Genomic DNA, 24,989 nt, shown 5'->3' on the forward strand with positions numbered 1-24,989 from the left:
CAAAAGTTTGTGGCAAAAGTTAAAAGAGAAGTCTCTCATTATTTTCAAGAGTTGGAGTTAGGAGGATAATAATTCTAAATCTCAGGGGTTGGAAAGATCTGAAATTAAAGTGGAACAAAGAGTAGAGAGTTCTTGTTGCTATTGAGGCATCCTTCATAATAATGCTAAATCTCAGAGGTTGGAAAGATCTGGAATTAAACTGGAACAAAGAGTAGAGAGTTCTTGTTGCTATTGAGGCAACCTTCTCTTTCTGCCTGGAAGTGTTGCATATTTTCTTTCTGCCTGTAATATTCTTAATTTTATGATAACATGCTGAAAACTTACAGTTTGAGATTTTTCATAATCTTTTTAATTCTCTGAAATATCTCTTCATAATTTTTTCAGTTATACCCTCCTCTTTGTTTATATTTTTCTCTATGGTAATCTCAGTATCAAGATTTTGGCAGTTTTATTTCATATATCTCAGTATTTATTTGGTATATTTCTTTACTTTTTTGTAGTCACCTAGGAGAATTTCTCCACTTTATCTTTGAACTCAGTAATATATCTGTAAGCTTTACACACAGTTCTCCAATTTAGGCCATTTATCATTGCTTTAAAAAATCTCAGCTATTGTATTTCCTACTAATATTTTCCACGTGGTTCACTTAGTGATAACTTATTTTTTTTCTCATTTACAAATATCGTTCCCTTTGTTTTTAGGCATAATGATGTATGAGGTACTAAATAAACATTTTAAGAGATATGATAAATAAGTAAGTCAATCAAATGAAGACTCTATCACAGATGATAAGTACACAAGGGAAGTATCCTACATCTCATCTAAGTCATATGGGGAAGAGTTCCTTGCAATAAGCTGTTTCTGGAACACAAAGGTGTGGGATAATTTCTTTTTTGCTTTTTTTCCGGGATCACAAGTGCATTAGTCCATTCTCACATTGCTATATAAAGATACCTGAAACTGGGTAATTTATAAAGAAATGAGATTTAACTGTCTCACAGTTCTGCAGGCTGTACAGGAGGCATAGTGGTTTCTGTTTCTGGGGAGGCTTCAGGAACTTCCAGTCATCGTGGTAGGCAAAGGGGGAGGGGGAGTAAGGTATCTCACATGGTGTGAGCAGGAGCAAGAGAGAGTGAATAACAGTAGTGAAAGTGTGCATCCTTGTTGTGTTCCAGATTTCAAAGGAAAGGCTTTCAGTTTTTCTTCATTTAGTATGATAGTAGTTGTGGGTCCGTCATATATGGTTTTTATTATGTTGACGTATGTTTCTTGTATACTCATTTTTTATGGTTTTTATCATGAAAGATGTTGAATTTTATCAAATGCTTTTTTAGCATCTATTGAGATGATCATATGGTTTTTAATCCTTTGATCTGTTTGTATGATATAGCACACTGATTGATTTGCCTATGTTGAACCATTCTTTCATCCCAGAGATGGAATCCCACTTGGGATTCGTGATGAATGATATTTTTAATGTATTGTTGAATTCAGTTAGCTAGTACTTTGTTGAGGATTTTTACATCAGTATTCATTAGTGATATTGGCTTATAGTTTTCTTTTTCTCAGATGTGCCTTTGTCTGGTTTTAGAGTCACGGTAGTACTGGTCTCGTAGAATGAGTTTGGAAGTATTCTCTCCTCTATTTTTTGGAATACTTTGGTTAGTATTGGTATTAGTTCTTTAAATGTTTGGTAGAATTGACTCGTGAAGTCATCAGGTCCCAGGGTTTTCTTTACTGTGAAACTTTATTACAGCTTTGATCTTGTCACTTGTTTTTGATTTGTTTATGTTTTGAATATCTTCCTGGTTCAATCTTGATACACTTTATGTTTCTAGGAATTTGTCCATTTATTCTAGATTTTTCCATTTTATTGGCATGCAGTTGCTCATAGTCGCCATGAATGATCCTTTGAATGTCTGCTGAATGTCTGTTGTACAATCTCCTTTTGTGTCAGATTTGATTTATTTGGATATTTTCTCTTTACTAATTTTGAGTTTGGGTTGCTCTTGTTTTCCTAATTTTTAAGATGTATCGTTTGTTTGTTTATTTGAAGCTTTTCTTCCTTTTTGATGGAGTCACTTATAGTTATAAACTTCCCTCTTAGTACTGCTTTGGCTGTATTCCATAGGTTTTCGTATACTGTGTTTCCACTGTCATTTGTTTCAGGAAAATTTCCAATTTCCTTCTCAACTTCTTCACAACCCACTCATCATTCTGGAGCATGTTGTTTAATTTTCATATATTTGTATAGTTTTCAGAATTCTTCTTGTTATTGATTTCTAGTTTTATTCAGTTTTGGTCAGAGAAGATGCTAGATATTATTTCAGTTTTTTGAATGTTTTAAACTGTTTTTTGACCTAACATATGGTCTGCCCTTGAGAATGATCCATGGTCTGAGGAAAATAATGTGTGTTCTGCAACCACTTAAATGTTCTGTAAATATCTGTTACTTCCATTTTGTCTAAAGTGTAGATTAAGTTTAAAGTTTCTTTGTTAATTTTCTGTCTGGAACATCTGTTTAGTGCTAAAAGTGGAATGTTGAAATCTCCAGCTATTATTATATTGGAGTCTAACTCTGTATTTTTAAAATTGTTATATCCTCTTGCTGAATTGACCCTTCATTATTATATAGTGACCTTCTTTTTCTCCTTTTGTAGTTTTTGCCTTGAAATCTATTTTATCTGAAATAAATATAGCTACTCCTACTCTTTTTTGGCTTCTATTGGCATGGAATAGCTTTATACCTTTATTTTCAGTCTATGAGTGCCTTTATAGGTGAAGTGTGTTTCTTGTAGGCAATAGATCAATGACTCGTCCCCCCACTGCCCCCCCCCCCCCCCCCCCGTTTAGCCACTCTATGTCTTTTGATTGGAGAGTTTAGTCCATTTAGATTCAATGGTATTATTGATAACTAAGAACTTACTCCTGCCATTTTATTATTTGTTATCTGGTTGTTTTGTGATCTTCTCTTCCTTTTTTCTTTCCTTCCTGTCTTCCTTTTATTGAAGGAGTTTTTGTCTGGTGATATGATTTAGTTTTTTGCTTTTCATTTTTTGTGTATCTCTTGTATGTTTTTTGGTTTGAGGTTACCACGAGACTTGCAAGTACTACTTTATAACAAATTATCTTAATCTGATAACAACTTAAGACTGTTTACATAAACCAACTAACAAGTAAAAAGAAATGAAATAAAAACTCTACATCTTAACTATGTCCCTGCTTTTCAAACTTCTTAAATTTCCATTTATGTCTTATTGTACTATGTCTGGAAAAGTTGTTGTAGTTATTATTTTTGATTGTTTCATGGTTTAGTCTTTCTACTTAAGAGTAGTTTACATACCCCAGTTACAGTGCCACAATATTCTGTTTTTCTGTGTTCTTACTATTACCAGTGAGTTTTGTATCTTTGGTGATTATTTATTGCTCATTAACATTCTGTTCTTTCCAACTAAAGTACTTGCTTTAGCATCTATTCTAGGACTTTAGCATCTATTCTAGGACTTGCTTTAGCATCTATTCTAGGACAGGTGTTGATGAAATAACTCAGCTATTATTTGGGAAAATCTTTATGTCTCCTTTATGTTTAAAGGATATTTTCACTGTATAAACTATTCTAGGATAAAAGAATTTTTTTCCTTTAGCAGTTTAAATATGTCATGACATTCTCTCTTGGTCTATAAGGTTTCCACTGAAAAATCTGCTGCCAGATGTATTGGAACTCCAGTGTATGTTATTTGTTTCCTTTCTCTTGTTGATTTTAACATCTTGTCTCTATCCTTGATCTTTGGGAGTTTGATTATTAATGACCTTGAGATAGTCTTCTTTGTGTTAAATCTGCTTGGTGTTGTATAACCTTCTTGTACTTGGATATTGCTGTCTTTCTCTAGGTTTGTGAAGTTTTCTGATATTACCCTTTTGAATGAACTTTACACTCCTATCTCTCTATTTCTTCTTTAAGGCCAAGTAACACTTAGATTTGCCCTTTTGAGGCTATTTTCTAGATTCTGCAGGCATGCTTCATTCTTTTTACTTCTTTTATTCTTTCGTCTCCTCTGACCATGTATTTTTCAATAGCTTGGTTTCAAGCTCATTAATTCTTTCTTCTATTTGGTCAAATTTGCTATTAAAAGACTCTAATGTGTTCTTTACTATGCCCATTGCATTTTTCAGGTCCAGAATTTCTGCTTGATTCTTTTAATTATTGCAATTTCTTTCTTAAATTTATCTAATAGAATTCTGAATGCCTTCTCTGTGGTATCTTGAATTTATTTGAGTTTCTTCAACAAAGCTATTTTGAATTCCCTGTCTGAAAGGTGACACATCCCTGTTTTTTCCAGGATTGTTTTCTCGTGCCTGATTTAGTTTATTTGGTGAGGTCATGCTTACTTGGATTGTCGTAATACTTGTAGATGATCCTCTGTGTCTGGGCATTGAAGAGTTAGGTATTTATTGTAGTCTTTGCGGTATGCACTTGTTTGTAACTGTCCTTGAAAAAGCTTTTCAGATTTTCAAAAAGACTTGGATGTTGTGATCTAAGCTGTATCTGCTTTAGGGGGGACCCCAAGCCCAGTAATGCTGTGGTTCTTAGAGACTCATAGAGATACTGCCTTGATGGTCTTGGACAAGATCTGAAAGAATTCTCCAGATCACCATGCAGAGACTTGGCCTCTTCCCTTCTTCTCTTCTTTTTCTTTCAAACAAATGGGGTCTCTCTCTCTCTCTCTCTGTTCTGAACCACCTGAAGTGGAGTGGAGTGACACAAGCACCCCTCAGCCCACCCCCTGGACTGTGTTGGGTGAGACCTGAAGCCAGAACAGCACTGGTTCTTGCCCAAGACCTGCTGTAACCCCTGACTATTGCCTGTTTTCTTCCGAGACCCTGGGGCTTTACAATCAGCAGGTGGCAAAGCCAGCTAGGCCTCTGTCCTTCCATTCAGGGCACTGTGTTATCCCAGGCCCCAGGCAGGTCCAGAGTTGCCTATTGGAAGCCATGAACTAGAGTCAAAAACTATAGAAGTCTTTCTGGTGTTCTGTTGTACTGTGGCTGAACTGAAACTACAAGACACAGTCCTTCTCATTCTTTCAACCCCTTTCCGAAGGAAGGTATGCCTCACCCCATGGCAACTGTCACTACAGGCCCATGGTGAGTACTGCCAGACTACTGCTGATGTTACCCTAAGGTCCATGGGCTCTTTAGTCAGCTTGTGGTGAATCTTGCCAGTCCTGAGACTCACCCTTCGGGGCAGTGGACTCTCCTGTGGCCAAGGACAGGTCCAAAAATGTTGTGCAAGAGCCCAGTTTTGGAATCAGCAACCCCAAGAGACCAGTTGGTTCTCTGCCCCACTGTGGCTGAGCTGGTATCTAGGTGCAAGACAAAGTCTCCTTTCCTTTTCCCTCCACTTTTCTCAAGCTGAAGGAATCTTGCCCCATAGCCACCACAGTTGGGAATGTGCCAAGTCTCATTTGAAGCCAGCAAGCCTCAGAGTCTCACCCAAGTTTCTCAATGTACCACCTGAGTATTACTGCCACTTATTCAATGCCCACGGGCTCTTCAGTTAGTAGGTAATGAAGGCTACTAGTACTGAGTTTTTCGTTTAAAGGCAAAGGATTATCTTCTGGTGCAAGGTGTCTAGAAATGTTGTATTGGAGCTAGAGCCTGGAACAGGTACCTGATAACTCTGACAGACGTCCTGCCCTGCTGGGACTGAACTGCTATCCAAGATGCAAGATAGAGAGAGTCCTTTCCACTCTTCCCTCTTCTCTCCTTGAGTGGAAAGAAGGGGTCTGTTTTGGAGCTTAATTGTCTCAGCTTGTGTCTCAGTAGGTCATGTGCCCCAGCAGTCTACTGGCTCTGGGTCCAGTTCATCACTTGGACTTAACTAAAGCTTGCATTGCTTGTGACCTAGATTGCCTTTCCAGTTTATTTGGAGTCCCAGAACACTTTAGCCCACAGTGGCGAGGCTTGTGGTAACTAAAGTTTCGACAGCTGGGATCAGACATATCCCTCTGGCTAAGACAGTTTTAAAGGCTCCCTCCATGGCCGAGGGTCAACTGAGTTTGGTGTGGTTTTGCTTTCTGCTATAACAGGGTAACACTGAGTTGAATGCCTTACAATTGCTGTGGTCTCCCTTCCCCAGCACTCAGAAATGCTCCTGCTGGAGGGTAGGGGAGGAGTGATGCTGGTGATTCAAAACTGTTCCTTCTACCTTTTCAGTGCTTCTTTCAGTGATACAAAGTTAAAACCAGGCACTGTGAGTGCTCATCTGATGTTTGATTCTTGTGAAGGTGCATTTGTTTGTTTGTTTGTTTGTTTGGATAGTTGTTAAATTGATGTCTTTGTTGGGGAGACAATTAGTGGAACCTTCTCTTCTGCCATCTTGTTCTGCCTCCCCAAAGTAACGTTTTACTAGGGAAATGATTCATACATGTATTTGTAGTCACTAAAACAATATTTGTGAAAAGTTTCTCTAAAAAGAAGGATTTATGTTACACCATAAATTGAGATAAAGTCAACTTACATAGAATTGTATTTCTTAACTTACTAACATTAAAATTTTAACTATGTATTTTATTTCAATTATAAAAGTACATTAAAATATGCATTATTAATACGTAAAATAAATAGTATATTGAATGCCAACGTACTGTCATGTATTGTATTATACACATTGGGGTACTGAACAAAGTAGCTAATATCTACATGTTTTCTGGTGGAGTTGTAAGATGTGTTTTACAAAAACAGTGTAGAGTGCACAGTGGATCAAATAAAATGCTAACAAGTGGTGTTTGGATAGTTAAATTATAGTTTATTTCGAAAGAATGACTTATCTGATATATATTGACATTTGTATCTATGCATTTTTTGAGCAAGCAAAAGTGCTTTTGGTGTTTTATAGTCACAGTATTGTCATGTCATATATCCTCCATGTTTGCTCAAATGAACTTTATATAATTATGTGAAAGTTTTTTTTGTTATTCTTGTTCTATTTATATGTCTCCAAGTTGTTTGTATTTTATTTTTCTTAATTTAAAAGTCACACTATTATTTAATTTTATGAATTTTTTAATCATGTAGTATTAAACTCCTTTTCTATATTTCACAATCTTCTTTTGTTGAAAATGTCCACCTCATGGTGATGACATTTGAGTAGTGCAAAGGTATACTAAATTTGGTCTGCTGATTAATAAACTTCATAGTATTTTGTTACTTTATTTTTCCAGAGAATACAAATTTTACATTTGCATATATTATGTTCTTTTTCTACTAATTTTTTAAAATTTTTTCCTTATTTCTTCAGGATATGCAATAAATAACCAGGTCTGTTAAGATATAGGTAAAAAGTAACTTTTGAAATGATACCAAATATATTATATTCTCTGTTGTTTTATATTCCATTATGTATATATATAGTCTGATGGCAAAATCCTCAAAGAAATTAAGGGTTTTGAAAAAAAAAAGAAGTACAATAATTGAAAATGCATCATTTCTTGGTCTGTTGGTATAATATGTGTGGGAGATAAACAGCCAGCCTCTTGAAAGGACTGCAGTAGAACTAGTTTGCTCAGGCAACAACTAGGTTTCAGTAAGAGTGGCAGAGTGGATAAAATCTTTAGAAAAAACGCTGAGTGCATTTTGATAATGATTTACTGTGAATGCCAGATGACACAGTGAAATGTTTCCAGATGATAGGAGAAGTGAAAGATGTGGTTACAGAATGTAATGCATTAGAATTAGATTCTGAGTGATGAGAGTAACCTGAGCTGCTTGTGTTGACTGACATACTTAGGAATAAAGAATATGATAAAATTATGAAGATCTCCTAGCAGGAAGTGGTGGTCAGACTTTGAGTCTTAGAGTGGAATGGGGGAAGATATTTCCAGAATCATGCAAAGCTTTTGGTCTCTTGTGAATTTATCTCTATCAGCTGAGATCTCTAGGCAACGGTGGGCAGAGAGTGGGGAAAGTTTTACCCTGAGTTCAGTTACTGTCTTGCCACCTGCAGATGGAAGCACACCAAATTGGGCTCTTACACTGAACACATGAGTTTCCTTTGATTTCTGTTGAAGCAGGTCTCTAGGTTATCAAGGAAGAACATTATTAAACAGTTTTATTTACTGTGGTTGAATTCTAAAAAATGAAAAAAATGCCAATTTTTGAAAAATAGCAAAATATTTTAATTCTAAAAAAATTTTGTGTTACCCTGTAATATACCTGTAACACTAGTCCTCATAGAAGATAAAGTAGAAGTGAAAGGCTATCTTAATGTTAATTCATTAATATTCTGTTGCTAGAGCAGCAGAGTTACTTCTGAGTGTTGTATCTGTAAGATTAACTATATTATGGACCCCAAATATAGATTACAATGCAGTGCCAATAAATATTTAATCATAACTTTCTTCTCAGACCTTAATGTGAATTGTCTCTGAGTCTCTGAGGGAATTCCAGAAATCTTTTTGTTATTGTTGTTTTGTACACGAAGTCATTAAATATATAAAATTGAAAGATCTCAATTGAACAACAGTGCATAAAGTCCTTTACCTAAGCTGCCGAATTTGATGTGTAACCCTCATAGTGAATACACTACACAACAGGTATTAAGAGGACCTCTTTGATGGATAAATAATGCATATAAAAAGAGCACTAAATTTGGATCCCATGCTATATCTAACACAAAGAGAGTAGCTAATATTTTCTGAGCTCAGTATGTGCCGGATACTGTGCCAGGTACTTTCATATCTTTCCTAATGTGTAAAACAATCTTAATTGGTAGGTAATCTTATCCTATGGTTTTAACCACTGCTCCTAGTGTATCACCTGTCTTTGTGACTTTGTTTTAGACATGAAACTTCTCTGGGCCTCAGTTAAATAAAAAATAAAGTGTTTATATACACACCTCTTATCAACAAGCTGAGGAAAAAGTATCGATTTTTCTTCTCCTTAAGTTTGCAAATAAATATAGTTTATGATGGATGTATAATAGAAAAAAAACAAAATTGAAGAACTTTGGAGGAATTTCTGTTGAGATGTTCCTATCTACTCACATTATTAAGTACTTGTGTTTTCTCTTACCCAATGTCCTTTGAAGCATTATAGAATACTATTTGTAAATATTTTAAAAAATTTAAAAAGGCTTTGTAATTAAAACCACATTAGCAAAAGAGAGGTCAGTCAACAGTCCTTCATTTATGTTTTAATATTTTGTCACTTTTACAGGATATAAGGCGTGGAACTGAACATTTATTTGGCTGATCCTCATCATGAACCGTGCTTTTAGCAGGAAGAAAGGTAAGTGTGATCATTTTTTAAAACTTGGGAGTCAAGCCAATGTTGCTATGAACGTAAGCACAGATGTTAAGAAATCAGTTTTTCTTGTTGTTCAACCACCTGGCCAAGAAATGAAGTTAGATTAGAGCAACACAAATCTGCAAATGTTGCTAATTAGCTTTCTCCAGTTATCACCCTAGTGAAAGATCAAAGTTGTTTATTACACTGAGTTCACAATACATATGTGATAATATGTCGCCTGGCAATTTGAAGCCTGTGAAACTGCAAAGAATAAAATTATCTGAAACTCCGTTCTAACTTTAGCTTATGTAGCCATATAATACTAAATTTTCTGGGCTTACATAAGATTAAGGTAACATAAATTCATTCATAATTATGTGTGTGAGTGTGCACAGGCTTCATGTTTCATTGAATAATATGTGAGGATTGGTAGTAGATAGATTTAAAGCAATGAGGCCAAAATAAGTTTGTTATTAATTTTTAGGTAGGAATTTAAATAACTATGAATGCAGTATATTATAATGATCACTATAGGACTGAAAGAAACAGCTAGTTAGATGTTGTTTCTTAATGGGCAGAAAAACATGGCATTTGACAAACTATTTTATGATGCACTTATAAATATAGAAAAATAAGTATAACTTTGTTGAGGTCAGTGAAGTTTAAATAATGTATCCTTTTCATTCTCAAAGGAGTTCTCTAGTGGAGGGCATCAGGCTCTCTCCTCTTTTACATTATTAGTGAATTGGGAAATAATACTTAAATAATGATAATCAAATTCGTAGATGATTGAAATAATACTTAAATAATGATAATCAAATTCATAGATAGAAGGTAATGATACATGAATGCTATAGTAGGATTACAGATGTGTGAAGAAAAAATGACAAGTTAGGCCTTATTCCACCCTATAAACTTACTAAGATACTGCAAATTGTCAAACAAGGGCCCAGAAAATCTAATACTTTTATCATGATTCAAATATTGCTGTTATTTGGAAGATGTACCTTGAATGCTGTGTGAGTAAAAATGGCTGAAGAATAAAGTCAACAGTGTGATTATCAAAGGCTCTGTGTCATTTTCTAATGTATGGATAATGAATAGTCCAGAACCATGACTAGTGTTCTGTTCAATATCAGGCATTCAGGCACTGTGTGTTCTCCCTTTAAAAGGTTACACTGTTAACTGACACATAGTAACATGCCCAGATGAGAAAGACTGAGATGACTTCAGGACTTTCAGCCATGCAACAGGAAGCATGACTGAGAACCATTCATGTGTTAATGAGAACTGTCTTTCAATATTTGAAGGACTGCCATTTAGCCATGGGGTTGAGTTTAGTAAAGGACAAATAGGTGTAAATGATAATGTCACTGATTTAATATAGGGAAAAAGAATTCCAAGAAAGTCATGTAAAAGTTTAATTAAATTACTCAAATTGCTAGCTTTTTTTGGTCTCTGAAGTGAGAGGTGTTCAAACATTTGGATGTGGCAGAGAAGATTAATGTATTCAGTGAGAATTTAGATAATGTAAACTTTAAGGCACTTTTCAACCCTGGGAAGCTAGAAATTTATTATTTTACTTATTTTTTCTGAATAAGGGGAAAGCAAAATGACATTGATTATAGTCTGTAGCTGCTTCTGATTTGTAAATATTTTTAAAATTTTAAATGTTTTTAAATGTAAAAAAAGTACCAAAAGTAAAATAGTGTGTCTTTCATTCCTTTTACTAGTAACAAAATCTATAAATAATTCTATGATATATTGAAATTTTTGTTTTGTTTTATATATAGACAGGATCTTGCTATGTTGCCAGGGCTGATCTCAAACTCCTAGCGTCAAGTGATCCTCCTGCCTTGGCCTCTCAAAGTGTTGGGATTATAGGCGTGAGCCACTGTGCCCAACCTGAAGTATTTTTAATAAAGCAATAGAAATCTTACATCACAACTTAACACTTTAATCACTCTAAGTTATTTTTAATAAACACTTCTAGGCCTTTCTTTATATATATGCTATCAATCCTCCTTTCCTATCGCTTTAAAGTTGAAACTCCACATTTCTAATTTACTGTTTATTTGAAGGGGGTTTAGAATGGTTTTTCATTGAGAAATCTCAAGAGTTGGATAGTAATGTGAGTAACCAGTAATTGTATATTTGTCTCATTTGAACACAGTGGGAGTACAACTATGGGAATAGTGGAGTGATTTGGAGAATCAAGAAGCAGAAGCACTTGTTATTTCCCGATTTGCTTCATTCACTTTCAATTTCTTTTGACTTCTCTTATTTTTCAGGTCTAATGATTTAGTATCAGGAATTCATTCATTAATATTTTGCCCCAACCTGAAGTTAGAACTTGAAACTGAAAATTTTACCTTAAGTTTACCAATCAGTTCTGACTTTATCATTGGGTGAAGTTGTTAAAGAAAAAAATTTTAGAACCCCTGCTCCTGGTTTCCATCAATAGCATTATTTCATTAAATTTTAATTTGAGATAAAAAACTTAAATTTTGTGAGAGTATTTGTATATCTGGATAAACTGGAGCTATAAGCTATAATTATATCGCTAGAGAATATTTAATTTAAGTCATGTTTCCAAAACTACCATCAACATACACTGTGTACAGTATCCTAAACAAAGCAAGATGGTCTTCTATCAATAAAAGCTTACTCTTTATTTCATACATACCCAGTATACTTGGTCATCACATGTAATCTTACTAAATGATCCTGGACCTCAGAAGCCTAAGGAAAAAAGACCATCTTAAAACTTAAACATAATTGTGTGTTATTTTTTTATTTAATCTCCGAATTAGTAAGTTTGTATTTCTTGATTGAATTCACTGATTTTCTTTTCAAATGCTCTAATGGTGTTAGAGTTACTCAGAGATTCTAAAGAGTGCTGAATATATTAGAGTCATATCATTTTGAGCTCTTTTGAAAAGCTCTTTAAAAATTAGTCAAATATAATCATAGATTAAATTTTAATGTTTGTCTTTGTTTTAGATTCTTTCCCTACATTAATTTTCTCTTTTAATTAAAAAAATATATATTCTATTTATTACATCAAATATAAATCATAAGTAAAAAAGCAAAAAGTAACATGTGAATAAATGATTAAATAATTCAACTAATTACATTTTTTAAACTTAGTTGACATACTGTCGAGTAGATATCATAGTGCACAGCACTTAAAATTTAATATTTAAATGTTACTTTCTTTTTTAACGAACATTTTATTCAAATGTATCTATTCATCAACCAGCATTTAGTTTTAAATTTAAAGTACTCAAAAGTAGATGTTTCACCATTGTAAGGTCTGATGATACAAAAATAATGAATTTACTCTGTATTTCTTGATGAGTTATTCATCTAAATGCATTTTGAAAACCTAAATTTATTGACCCAGCAATCAAAGTACATTGATATTTGTCAAATATGTTGAAATATTGGCATTTTCCTTCATGTAAGTGTTCAATATTGAGTTAGTGACTTTACTTTAATTCAAAGAAGAGGAACTCTTTTTAGAATCTCTATATTCCCATTTCTGCACATTTTCATATATCTAATACCTTCTATGAACATATATAGTGACCAGGACCATCATATCTATTTCCTACTCAAGATTTAGTCATATCTATGAGTTAATATAAAGAGTCTTATTTTGTCATTTTTTTGCCAAAATATAAATGAGAATGACAGTAAGAACGCATTTTGGAAATCCTTCAGGTTTTATAAATTGTACTGCTCATACTTGAGGTTATGTAATAAACAAGCAGTAAATTATCAGCACTCGATATATGGATGCAGATTTTGTCATTGTAGGAACTGCAGCTTATCCATCGAAATTTAATATTGTGATTATTTTAGTCTGTCAGCAGAGGCAGCTTGGTATACTCTTTTTAGGTCGCTGCAATATGAGTCTATAACAGAGTCAATTTCATCAGTTTTCAAGTAATAGTGGCTTATGGAGAAAGAAATTATTAATAACTCTCTTCCTCAAGATTAGTATGACCCATCATGGTGAGAGTTTAGTTAGACTTCACATGTTCCTCAGATGTCTTGTATGTTTTGGAAAGGAGACATGAAAAGAATTAAGTGAAGGAGTTAAAAGGAGAAATTGTACATCTTTTTAGTTTTCCTAAAGGTGTTTTTTTTTGTTTTGTTTTGTGTTTTATTGCCTTGGAGGAAGTATTGTGATTTACTTCTTTTAATGTATAAAAGCAAGACTATATTCCAAATCTAAGTGCAAATTATTCTTGAATTAATCATATTACTATCCATTAGCAATCACGAAAAGTATAGCTAAGATGAAAATCCATATAGAAAATACAAATTTCACACATTAAATGTCAATGTCAATATTTTTTTAAAACTTAGAATGTATTGCTGTTCAAAATATTTCACCCAAGTACGGCTATCATATATTCCCTCTAGTAGTCAGAAATAGCCCCAATTCTCTTGGCCCTTCATCTTTTGTATTGGAAATACTTGAGAATATTGCATTGTACCCCATAAACAAGTTTAATATAAATATACTGCATTATTATTCAAATAGTATAAAATAATTTACATTCCAAAAATATATGCCATTTTCTCTATGTCTTCACATTCACCCAGTTTAAAAAGAACCTATTAAGGGTATCAAGTTAGTTTCTGTTAACAGTATTTAAAAAATCTAAATTTAATGTTGAAAATACTTTGTTAGTAATACAATATTTCCTTCCAGTTTGTACTTATATTTTCATGGTAAAATAAAGCTTTGATTTTGTTCTATTTATAGTACTGATCCTAAATTTTTAAACTCCCATGAAAAATAAGATACATACAAAACTACATGAATGGAGACAAAATATTGAAGATTGAGAAGTCATACTCCAAATAAATGCAGATTCAAAGAAAGCCAATTTGTTTCATGTAAATGTTAACATTTTTTTCTCCCCCTTATGCATTCATCAAAATATTGGGGAAAATATGTGGGCTATATTAGTAAATTTCAAAAATTAAATTAAAAATATTAGTAATACAAATATAAATAACAAGATATAAATAATATATAATACAATTAGTTTTAATATATTCTATCCTTTTGAGTTACTTTTATTTCTAACATTTTTAACACTTATCTAAGAAACATTTAGATTTATTGCGTTTGAGACTATTTCTATCCAAAACTCCTGAGAGAAGACCTTCAATCATTGTTTCTTCAAATTTAGAATAAAGGTTTATCATAATATTATATTGATTTCCAAATGAACATAGTAAGTTGGTTTATTTCAGTTTCATACAAATGCAGTTGTTAGTATAATATGATAATTTCCCTTTAGAATAGCTAAATCTTGATGCTACAACATAATATTCACAAAGAGGTAAAGAGCAGATTATATTTTATTGTTCTAGGAATTGAGAAAAATAACCTATAATTCATGAGTATATGAAGTGAAAGAAGAAAGATACGTGTTTTAAATCATAAATGAATGTAATTACTCATAGCCCTCTGATATTGTTTTTATATGTTCTTTTAAAATTTGGTATCATTTGTATTATTTGAAAACGTTAAAAAGAAAAGCTAGGGACTTTTATACCAAAGAAAGAATCCTATAATCACTCCTTAACTGCATTGTTCTTCTATCTGAGTGGTTATTCTTTCTCAATTTAGCAAAGAATCTCAGAACTAGAAATATTCTACCCAGCTCAGATGTCCTACAAATGTTAATGCATGAATATGACACCATGGAAACCTAAAATTTAACTCTGTGTATTTTTTATTGCAGACAAAACATGGATGCATACACCTGAAGCTTTATCTAAACATTTCATTCCCTATAATGCAAAGGTAAAAATAGTTCATATATTACTTAATTTTATTTTGTTATAGTATTATTTCTGATTCATGGCTAATCTTTGATTGCTTATGTATTGACATTTCCTGGTTAGTGATTCCTGAAAAAAGGTTACCTAAATAAAATAATTGTGGCATGGGAAGTTCTTTTTCTCTGTAGAATAGTTTCTCTTTTTAAAAGTATATTCTTTAAAATTACTATTTAAGTCAAACATGTGTTTTCTTCAAGTGATGGTTATTGTTAAAAATATTTGCAATATCGTGGCCTGTAGAAACTCAAACCACTAACAAATTAGTTTTCTTTAAAAATATTTTAATGTTACATTACACGACCTAAATATAAAAACGTGCAAATGAGAGAAATGAGCTGCAATTTTCATAAATGTAATTATCATTCAAGAAAAAAGAACAAAGTTAAAATTTTTATTTTATTGAGATGAAGACGTGCTCTGTAAGCCAGGCTGGAGTGCATTGGGGAGATCTTGGCTCACTGCAACCTCCATCTCGTGGGTTCAAGTGATTCTCCCACTTCAGCCTCTGGAGTAGCTGGAATTATAGGCACGTGCTACCATGCCCAGCTAATTTTTGTATTTTTAATAGAAATGGGATTTCACCGTGTTGGCCAGGCTGGTCTCAAACTCCTGACCTCAAGTGGTCCACCTGCCTCAGCCTCCCAAAGTGCTGGGATTACAGGCATAAGCCACTCTGCCCACCCTAAATTATTTTTATAAAGCACACAAAAAGGTGCCTTTTAAAAATTATTTTGTTCAAGTTGCTGCATTTTAATAGAGAACTGGAAACATTAATCTATACTCTGTGTCTAAAGATTTCATTTGTTGAAAAAAATGAGTGAATTCAGTTTACAACAGGGACTTTAAAGAAAGATGCTATTTTGTAGTTAATGATCACCAAACTTGTAATAATTTTCAGAGAAGTTTGAGTCAAAATTTGGAAGAGACAGATATGAGTTAAAGAGGGGATTGGAAATATTAGAGTCAAATTTAAAAGCAACTGAACTTGGAGATGGAATAGGGGAAAACAAAACTATATCTTTATAAGAGAACTTAAATGTTTATGGATTAGTAAAGTATACACTGGGATACAGTGAGATTAGGCATAGCAATTATTTCAGGAAAAATTAAAGAATGTTTATTGAGGAGAAAATTAACAGTATGTGGTAGGAAACATCTAGGGTTCTTATCTTAGTCTGAATCAGAAGGAAGAAACATTTAAGAGCCTATCTAGAAGAAGTTCTTCCAGAGCTGTTGCTCAGCAGTGAATTTGGAGAGTGCACCATCTCTTGTCTTTTTCTTGCTGACTTACCAGCAAAGAAATCGGAAATATTTTCTGTATAAACATATTACACTTGAAATCACTACAGTGCTTATGAATTTTTCTATAAACTTAACATAAAAGTTGATTGTCCTAATTTAGCATGAAAAGTTTACTTAACTGAATGAGAAAAATTTGTTTGTTATCCATCATTTCACAGATATTGTTCATATTAGCTATTGATACACTATATGAAATCTACACTGAAAAAAATTTTAATCTGGAAAGCTACTGTGATTTTTAAAGTGCATGCTCAGTTTTTGATATTATCAATCATAGTGGAATTATATGTTCCAGTTTAAACCATCACTATTATTTTTATGTGACTGATATGCCTCATTTTGAGAAACAGCTTTATAAAAGATTAAAAGGTTGTATTATAATTAGATCTACATTTAAGTCTGCCAATCATTCTGCTTGTCTACATGGAAAAGTTGCCTGTGCCAACTCCCAGGTGCATAACAATTTTAAGACATTCTACAGGAAGTAGAGGGTACAGAAACATCTTCCCAGACTGGGATCAGTACAATATGGAAGGGCAGGATGGTTTTGTCTATTCTAATATAGCCTCATGAGTGATAATGTATGTTTTATGTGTACAAAGTAGCAGTCAATTCATTTGAAAAATGTTAGTTTTTTTCTGAATTCCTTTGTGGCACTTTTTAAGTTGACTTCATAGTAGAGTTACTTTTCAAGGTATTCTGTATCTCTTGTTATAGAATATGTCACTTGAAGACCAAATCCATGACCACAGAAAGTAGCATGACACAATAGAAAAAATAATACAGACTCTAGAGCTAGATTCCTTGGTTTATGTCATGACCCCAACACTTGTTTACTGTGTGACTTTGAGAAAATTGCTTAACCTTTCTATGTCTATGATTATTCATCAATAAATAGGAATAGTAACAATAGTAATTTATCACTTGAGTTGTTATAGACATAAAGGAGTTAGTGCTACAACAGTGTCTGAAATAGTGGAATTTTTTTTTTCAGGCAAACGTCAGTTCCATCCCTCAGTTCTGTTCTTAGAGCCATTCCATTCATTGGATCTGGCCCATCCAGATTATCCAGGATAATCTCCTTCACATAAAGTGAACTGATTAGAGATGTTAATCGTATCTATGAAATAAGTTAACAGCAACACCTAGATTAGAATTTGATTGAATAACTGGGCACTGTAAATTAGCCAAGTTGACACATAAAACTGGTCTCATACAAGTATTAATGATGGACAAGGTTAAAAAGGCAAATTGGGAAGGCCTTGAGAATGGCAGAGGCAACAGTTTAGGTTGTTAACAAATCCAACAGGACTTTAGGAAGATAAATCGGTAGTGATAAAAAGGTCAGTTTGGATCGGGAGTAATAGAATGACATTAAACCTCTTAGGAAGTTATTTTAATGGTCTAAGTGTGTGGTAATAAGTTTACCATAGGGTAGTAGATACATTTGTAGTGGAAAATAAAGATGTACTTAATATTCCAGAGGAAGAATTGAGGTAACATAGGAATGGTATATAAGCAGATAATAAGAAAGAATATCTATTTTCATCCTGGCTAAAAGGGAGAATCATCATACCATTAAAAGATTTCCGTTACTTCACTCACTTTTGGCATCCACTGGTTACAAATTAATCTGATAAATTTAACAGAACTATTTAAGAATTATTATTCTCCCTGGAGAAATATGTAATAAAATTTATGTTTAAGTGTCTTCAGTTTTAAAGCAGTAGTGTTCTGTTTTATTTTATAATTCTTTTTTAGAACACATTTTATTTCTACATTCTTTCAATTTATGGAACATTGATTTCAAAAATTCACATTTAATATTCATAGTGTAATGATTTCAGATCATATGTCGATATAAAATAATAGATGGTTTAAAATAAGCATTGTTCTATGTAGGGTTCATGAGTTTGGATCTTTAATGTGAAGTAACAGCATTAATATTCATTGGTAATCTTTTATATTATCCTGTGTACTCTGTAGTGATGTTTCCAAGTTAAAGGTTATTACCTATGAAAAAATGTGGTCATGAAATCAATGTAGTGGGTCATAGGGACATATATTTAGAGATGGGTACAAGGGCAAAAAAGTTGATTGCAGCTGAAGGAGGAGCTGGAGGAGAAGAGTACTGAGAATCTGGATGTATTTTGAAAGTAAAGTTGACAGAATCAATAGATTAGGTATTAGATTCTTATTGATACTGTAATTAGAACATTAAGGCAGAAATTTAAAAAATTCTGTTCCCTTCAATTTTCTATGAGAATGCTAAACTCTCTTTTCTATAATGATAAAATGCTGGCAGAGTTGTATTTTAATCAATTTATTATTGTTAGAGTGAGACAGTCATTTCATAGATGAAGAATTGTGACAAATGTTTCATTAAAACATTTTTATTAACTGTTTTATTCTAAAATGTATAATTATCCCCCCAAAAGTTTACTGTATTTATCCTTTTATGAAAATCTGTCTTTAAGATATACAAAAATGCAAGGATGTATAAGAATGAAGTTATAAAGAGATTACTACCTTACTTTGCACAAGGCAGCAGTAAAGAGAGTCAGCATTCCTTGATTACCTGCTTACTGTGTTCCAAGCTCTAAAAGTGAGCAAATCTAAAACAAATAGTAACATGGACCTTCACCTTAAAAACTTATGATGTCCCTGTGGAGAGGAAACAGTCACATGAGACACAGAAAGAATTTCAGAAGAAAATTACATAATGATAACCAACACCTATGTCATTATCTTCTAAACTATGGAACATCTTAAAATCAAATATAGAAATATCATATAACACATTCCTTGCAAACCCTTTCAAAACCATGTCAAGGAGTTTTACAAGTGAGAAAACTACATAGATAATCACCAACAAAATAAAATTCAAATGTCAAGGAGAGGTTTACAAAGAAAGATTACCTTACATTTCAGAGTTTTCTAGAGTATCAGAGTTTTACATATGACATGTGCACTGTTTGCCACTTGGTATGTTAGCCAGAGAGGAGGCTTGCTGACCCAGTGAGTTGTGTAGTTTCTAGTGAGGCTTTCTCATCTTTACAACCTAAATTTGCCAACATATATAAACTATGAGCCTGTATTTGGATTCAAAATACAAACAAAATGACAAAGAACAAAAACACTGCCTTCATTCCCCCACACACAAAATATGTAATATCAGATGTGACACTAATATATTGGAACTTGAGGATTCTAACCCTTAGTTGGTTGAAAACCACATGTTGGGCACTTTTTGAAACTTTTAACTAAACCTGCCCAATAGTGATCATAGAAAAATCAGAACCCACCTATCTGACATGCTCAGATGCACCCCTCAAGAGTAAGCTCTATACCAACAACTCCACTGATTCTACCAGAACTTTATAGCCACATAGTTGCTGTATCCTATTACAATAATTAGAGCAGCCACTTCTGGGTCAAACTATTTGGGTTCAAACTTCTACTTTCTCAGCTGTTATCAGAATTATGTAACTTTTCTGTCCTTGAATTGTTTTACTTGTAAATGAGATTAATAACTACAAATATTAAACTGGTTTGTTAGGATATTTAAATGAGTTAATATATTTTTTTTAAAACTTAGATCAGTGTTTGGCATGACAAAAGTTTATCGTTGTTAATATCATTATAGAAAGTGTTCTGTCAACTCTGGAGTTGACACTAGTCATTACTATCTCTTGAGAATAATGTAGCGTTGAAAAACAGAACGAACTACTTAGAATGTGTATTAGGTATTTTATTTTGTCTGCTTGCATCAACTGAAGTACTTGCAGTGACCACTTTGAAAGGTTCTATGGGAAAGGAATGCTTTTTCCTGAAGCACAACAGGAGACTCAATATTGCCACCTTGGTGGAATTATGTACAAGAGAATGCTTTGATCATTAAAGAATAATACCATTGTGATTATACTTTCCTGTTACCTTGAGGTAATAGGAGACACTCTGAGGTAACTGCATTCTGAAGCAAAATATTAATGCAAAGATTGTCCTGGTCTTAAAAATCAAATATAGAAATATAAGGCAGCCCTTGTAAACCTTTTGAAACCGTTAGGGAGTTTTACAAGTAATCAGTTAATGAAGAGAGAAAGTTACAACATTATGTGGCTTAATGAGTCATAGAAAAGGAGGATCTTAATGTAAAAAAATCATTTTGCTAATGTTCTTTAAATTGTTTTTTGAGAAACAATTTAAATTTGTTTCTCAAAAACAAATTACCTTTCAATGAGATATTGATAAATTACCTTTCAATGAGATATTAAGATTGGTATATGACCTAATTGAAAAAAATTCAGGTTTAGGAATAAATGACATCTATTAGTGTGTCAAAAAAAGGAAATGAAGAAAGAAAAATCTTCAGATTCAACTCTGTGGAATCATTGAAAGTTGGGCAAAAGGTGCAGCTCTGTAATCGATGAGATGCCTTGTTGAAACATCCCAAATGGTTTTGAATTGCAATTTCATGAGATTCTTTAGAGCAGCTTTATAAAAGCAGCAAACTTAAGCACTTGCCAGTTTTGCTGGTTGTAGATACCAGGGGAAATATAAGAAACATAAAGAGCTCAATTGCATTTCCAGATAATCTATATCATTTATCCAAAAATGAGTCTTAATCTCGAAACATAGGAACCACTTTAAAATTTGGTTTTACATGACCTTTAAAAAACATTTATTAGATTTTAGAACTGGTCTTTAATAATGCTAATATATATCATTTATATTCATTTCAAACATTTTAAAATTAAAGAATGAGCATATAAATTGAAGCCTAACCATAATTTTTCCAATTAAAGAGATAATGTATACTATAATATGTATTGATAATTTGGGATCTGTTACCACTTGGAATTTTTGCTTTATATGTCAAAGTAATACTGACAAATGTTTAAAAGGAAATTAGAAATCAGTAAAATGTTACCTTTCCCTTGTCCTCTCTATAGTGGGAAACTGTATGGTGTTTTTTATGCCAAAAAATATGAAAGCAAATAAAAGCATAGTAACAACTGGAAGTTTGTTCAGTTGTGACTTGTATTAATAGCTAGTATGTGCTTATAAAATACAAGAATAAATGGAAAAAAGGCAATGGTAATAAACACTTAGCATTGCATGGCTTCTGAATTCTTGAGATAAACTTTCAGTTAATTCTGAAGGTTATCATTACAAACTGTTATTCTACATCTGAGAGTACTCTAACAAAGTATTATATAGCTGCTAGAAATTATTGAATAGGAACTAAAAACTTTATTAGTCCTCATTACATTTCAGTATTTACTATAGTATCTTTTTATTATTTTAAAAAATGCAATATATGTGTTATGGATTCAAAGACAGTTTTGAAAAGGACTTTAGTATTCATTATTCAAATTCGGTTATTTTTTCTTGATAAAGTCATTCAAGACCCAGTGAAGTTGTGATTTGTTTAAGCTTACACAGGAAGATAGTAGCAAAATTAGGTGTGGAATCAAGTATCTGATCCTGTTCAACATCCATTTGTCTATTTATTGCGATATACTGTTCCTAATTTTGGAGAGTACTTAACCAGCAGATGAAAGACCTAAAGACAAAGTAAAATGTGTATATGTGTCTGCCACTTGTATATGTTGTATGTGAAATTGCTTCATCTGTGGAGCCCTGCCCCTGTCTGTTAAATGATTCTCTGGACATCATTTTAAACTAGGCATGGTTTGGCAGAGATGCAAGTGGGCTAAGCAGACTAAATAAAGTCTATGTATTAGCCTCCCTAACACAGAGGCCATATGTCTAAGCTTCCATGAAGTATTGTATCTTTCTTTATTCTGCTTTGCTTAATGATATTTTTATTAACATAATTCCTGGATAAAAATGCTTTGGTGTTATCTGTGTCCTTAAATGGTTCTTCACCTTCAGAGCATCTAGTTATACATAGGACATTTTCTGAAAGTTGAATATATTTATCATTTATTTCATGTTTCTGCATAGATGTGTTTGGCCCTAGATGAAATAATTTTTGTTTTTCATTTTATTTTTTAGACAGGGTCTCACTTTGTCACCCAGGCTGGAATGCAGTGGCACAATTTTGGTTCACTGCAACCTCTGCCTCCTGGGCTCAGGTGATCCTCCCACTTCAGCCTCCTGAGTAGCTGGGACTACAGGCCTGCACCACCACGCCTGGCTAATTTTTCTGTAGAGATGGGGTTTCGCCATGTTGCTTATGCTGGTGTTGAACTCCTGAGCTCAAGCAATCCACCCTACTTGACCTCCCAAAGTGCTGGAATTACAGGCATGAGCCACCATGCCCAGCTGAAATAATTTTAAAAAGCTTGTTCATAGCTAGAGAATGTAAAGAAGGAAAGGACTGATTTAGTCTCAAAAGGGTCAAGCAATAGCATTCTGAAGACTGGACTGTGAGACTTAAGGATCTGAGCACAAAGGAAAAGTAGAGATTATAGTTTTGGAGGAAAAAACATCTTTCCAAAAAATAAAAAACATTTAATGTTTTATCAATACCATTTCAGTAATGGTGTTTTGATGAGCCACTAAAAGCAGCATATAAGTGACTAAAATCAGCATAAAAGAAAATTAGCAAACAGGTGAGCATTTTTTTTATTATTATTATTATTGTTGTTGTCATTTTTTTAACAGAAAACGCAGGAGAAATGAGAATGAAGAGGAAAGGATTGTTAAGAGAAGTAAAATGTGGCAGGAAACACCAAGGTTTTGGAAATAATTTAGATGTGAACATTGATGTTATCAGTGTTATCAATGGATAATATGGTTGCATTTCAAATATTGATTAGGAAAATGGTAGGTGAAAGCAATTTGCCTCCAGATTCACTCTTTGTCATTTTATTCAAAAAGTGTAAGATAACACAGGTGGCCAGCACACTCTAGAGACACAAAATCTCTTCAGAAGACAAACTAAGATTTCTACTTACAATGTTCTTTCATTTTAAGAGATATTTTAGAGGAAATAATCTCTCATCCCTTAGGCAACATATACATAAATTCACATATTTTACATCAAAATAAAGTCATGTTTGTCTTTCTTGTAGTATTTTGAACTATGAGAAACTTCATATCCAGAGCTGCTATGCATATTTTTACATTTAAGAATAGTCTTCTGTTGTGTGCTTGTTTCTTCAGTTTCCAGAAAAGTGTGTATCATCTATTTTTTTCCTTTTTGCTAGAACTAAGTGGTTTATTTTTCTAAACCTTTAAATCATTTTCCTAAATGTAAACATAGACTCCAGATAGTAAATCAGATAGTATTAAAACACCTCCTCTTTCAGTATCTTGCACAGATGTGATAGCAAAGTAGTACAAAGAGGTTGCTGGGATATGGTGTAATTCATATAAGCAAAATCTGAGGAAAAATATATCTCCAAGTATGGAAAACACAGGATAACACAATGAAAAATCAACTGTTTACATTATTAAGTCTTCAAAGTGTTATGTATTTCAGAATAATAACTTTTATTTTGGAAACACGTTATGTGCTAATTATTAAAATTTAAGCAGTATAGTCAAGCACAGAATTACAGAAATGAACACATTGCTCAAACTCTATCAGGCAGAAATAACCCAGTATTGACTTTTGGTTAACAGTATTCCAGGCATTTCTTTGCATAAATACAAGTGCGAGAATGGATATACAGATAAAAAAATAACATTTAACATATAAACAAGACTCCACCAATAATTTTCTAAGCATTTCACATCTGTCATCTCATTTAATCCTTAGAAAAGCCAAGTGAAATTGGACCACTTATACGTCCCATTTAACAGCTAAATGATAACATGAAACTGTAAGTAAGGAAAGTGATGCTGGGGATGAATGAATAGACTCCTAGGAAGAATTAACTTTTAAAAAAATGAAATTATAGCCGGGTGCGGTGGTCCACACCTGTAATCCCAGCACTTTGGGAGGCCGAGGTGGACGGATCACGAGGTCAGGAGATCGAGACCATCCTGGATAACACTGTGAAACCCCGTCTCTACTAAAAATGCAAAAAATTTGCCAAGCGTGGTGGCAGATGCCTGTAGTCCCAGCTACTCTGGAGGCTGAGGCAGGAGAATGGCGTGGACCCAGGAAGCAGAGCTTGCAGCCAAGATTGCACCACTGCACCCAGCCTGGGCAATAGGGCGAGACTCCCTCTCAAAAAACAAAGAAAGAAAGAAATTATAACATGGATACTATTTTAAAATAACATTGAACTTTACTTGAATTTAACAGAAGAAAAAAAGTGAAGTGAATCGAAGGAGTTCCTAAATTTTTTATATATCTATCTCTTTGCCAAAAGAGATATTAGTTCCTAAAAGGTTGTTCTAAGGTTCAAGAAGATGATGATGAAAGTCATTAAGTGTTTGGCATTATTGTGTTTTTCCTTAGTAGCACATTTCAATTTTTGACAGTAATGCATATTATACATGAATGATAAAGTGAATAGCTGACTTACATTTCTGCCTGGTAGCATACTCCGCCCCAGTTTTTGTTTCTTATTTTAGTTTTACTTGCCAGGATTTGCAACGTTTACAT

General features: G+C 33.1%; 1 protein-coding gene across 10 annotated transcripts in view; it reads left to right on the forward strand.

Annotated features, from left to right (window-relative positions):
• The window catches only part of GULP1 (GULP PTB domain containing engulfment adaptor 1), a 301,980-nt gene that overhangs the window by 174,566 nt on the left and 102,425 nt on the right, over positions 1-24,989 (forward strand). For all 10 annotated transcript variants that reach the window (XR_012094240.1, XR_012094241.1, XM_038001858.2 and 7 more), the window contains 2 exons: positions 9,218-9,289; positions 15,061-15,122. Coding sequence is in view for 8 of the 10 variants with exons in the window: in XM_038001858.2 (XP_037857786.1) it covers positions 9,262-9,289; positions 15,061-15,122 (90 nt within the window). In the remaining 2 variants the exon portion in view is untranslated. The remainder of the gene's footprint in view (positions 1-9,217; positions 9,290-15,060; positions 15,123-24,989) is intronic.

The sequence above is a fragment of the Chlorocebus sabaeus genome, chromosome 10 (assembly GCF_047675955.1).
Source record: "Chlorocebus sabaeus isolate Y175 chromosome 10, mChlSab1.0.hap1, whole genome shotgun sequence".
In the NCBI taxonomy this organism is placed as follows: Eukaryota; Metazoa; Chordata; class Mammalia; order Primates; family Cercopithecidae; genus Chlorocebus; species Chlorocebus sabaeus.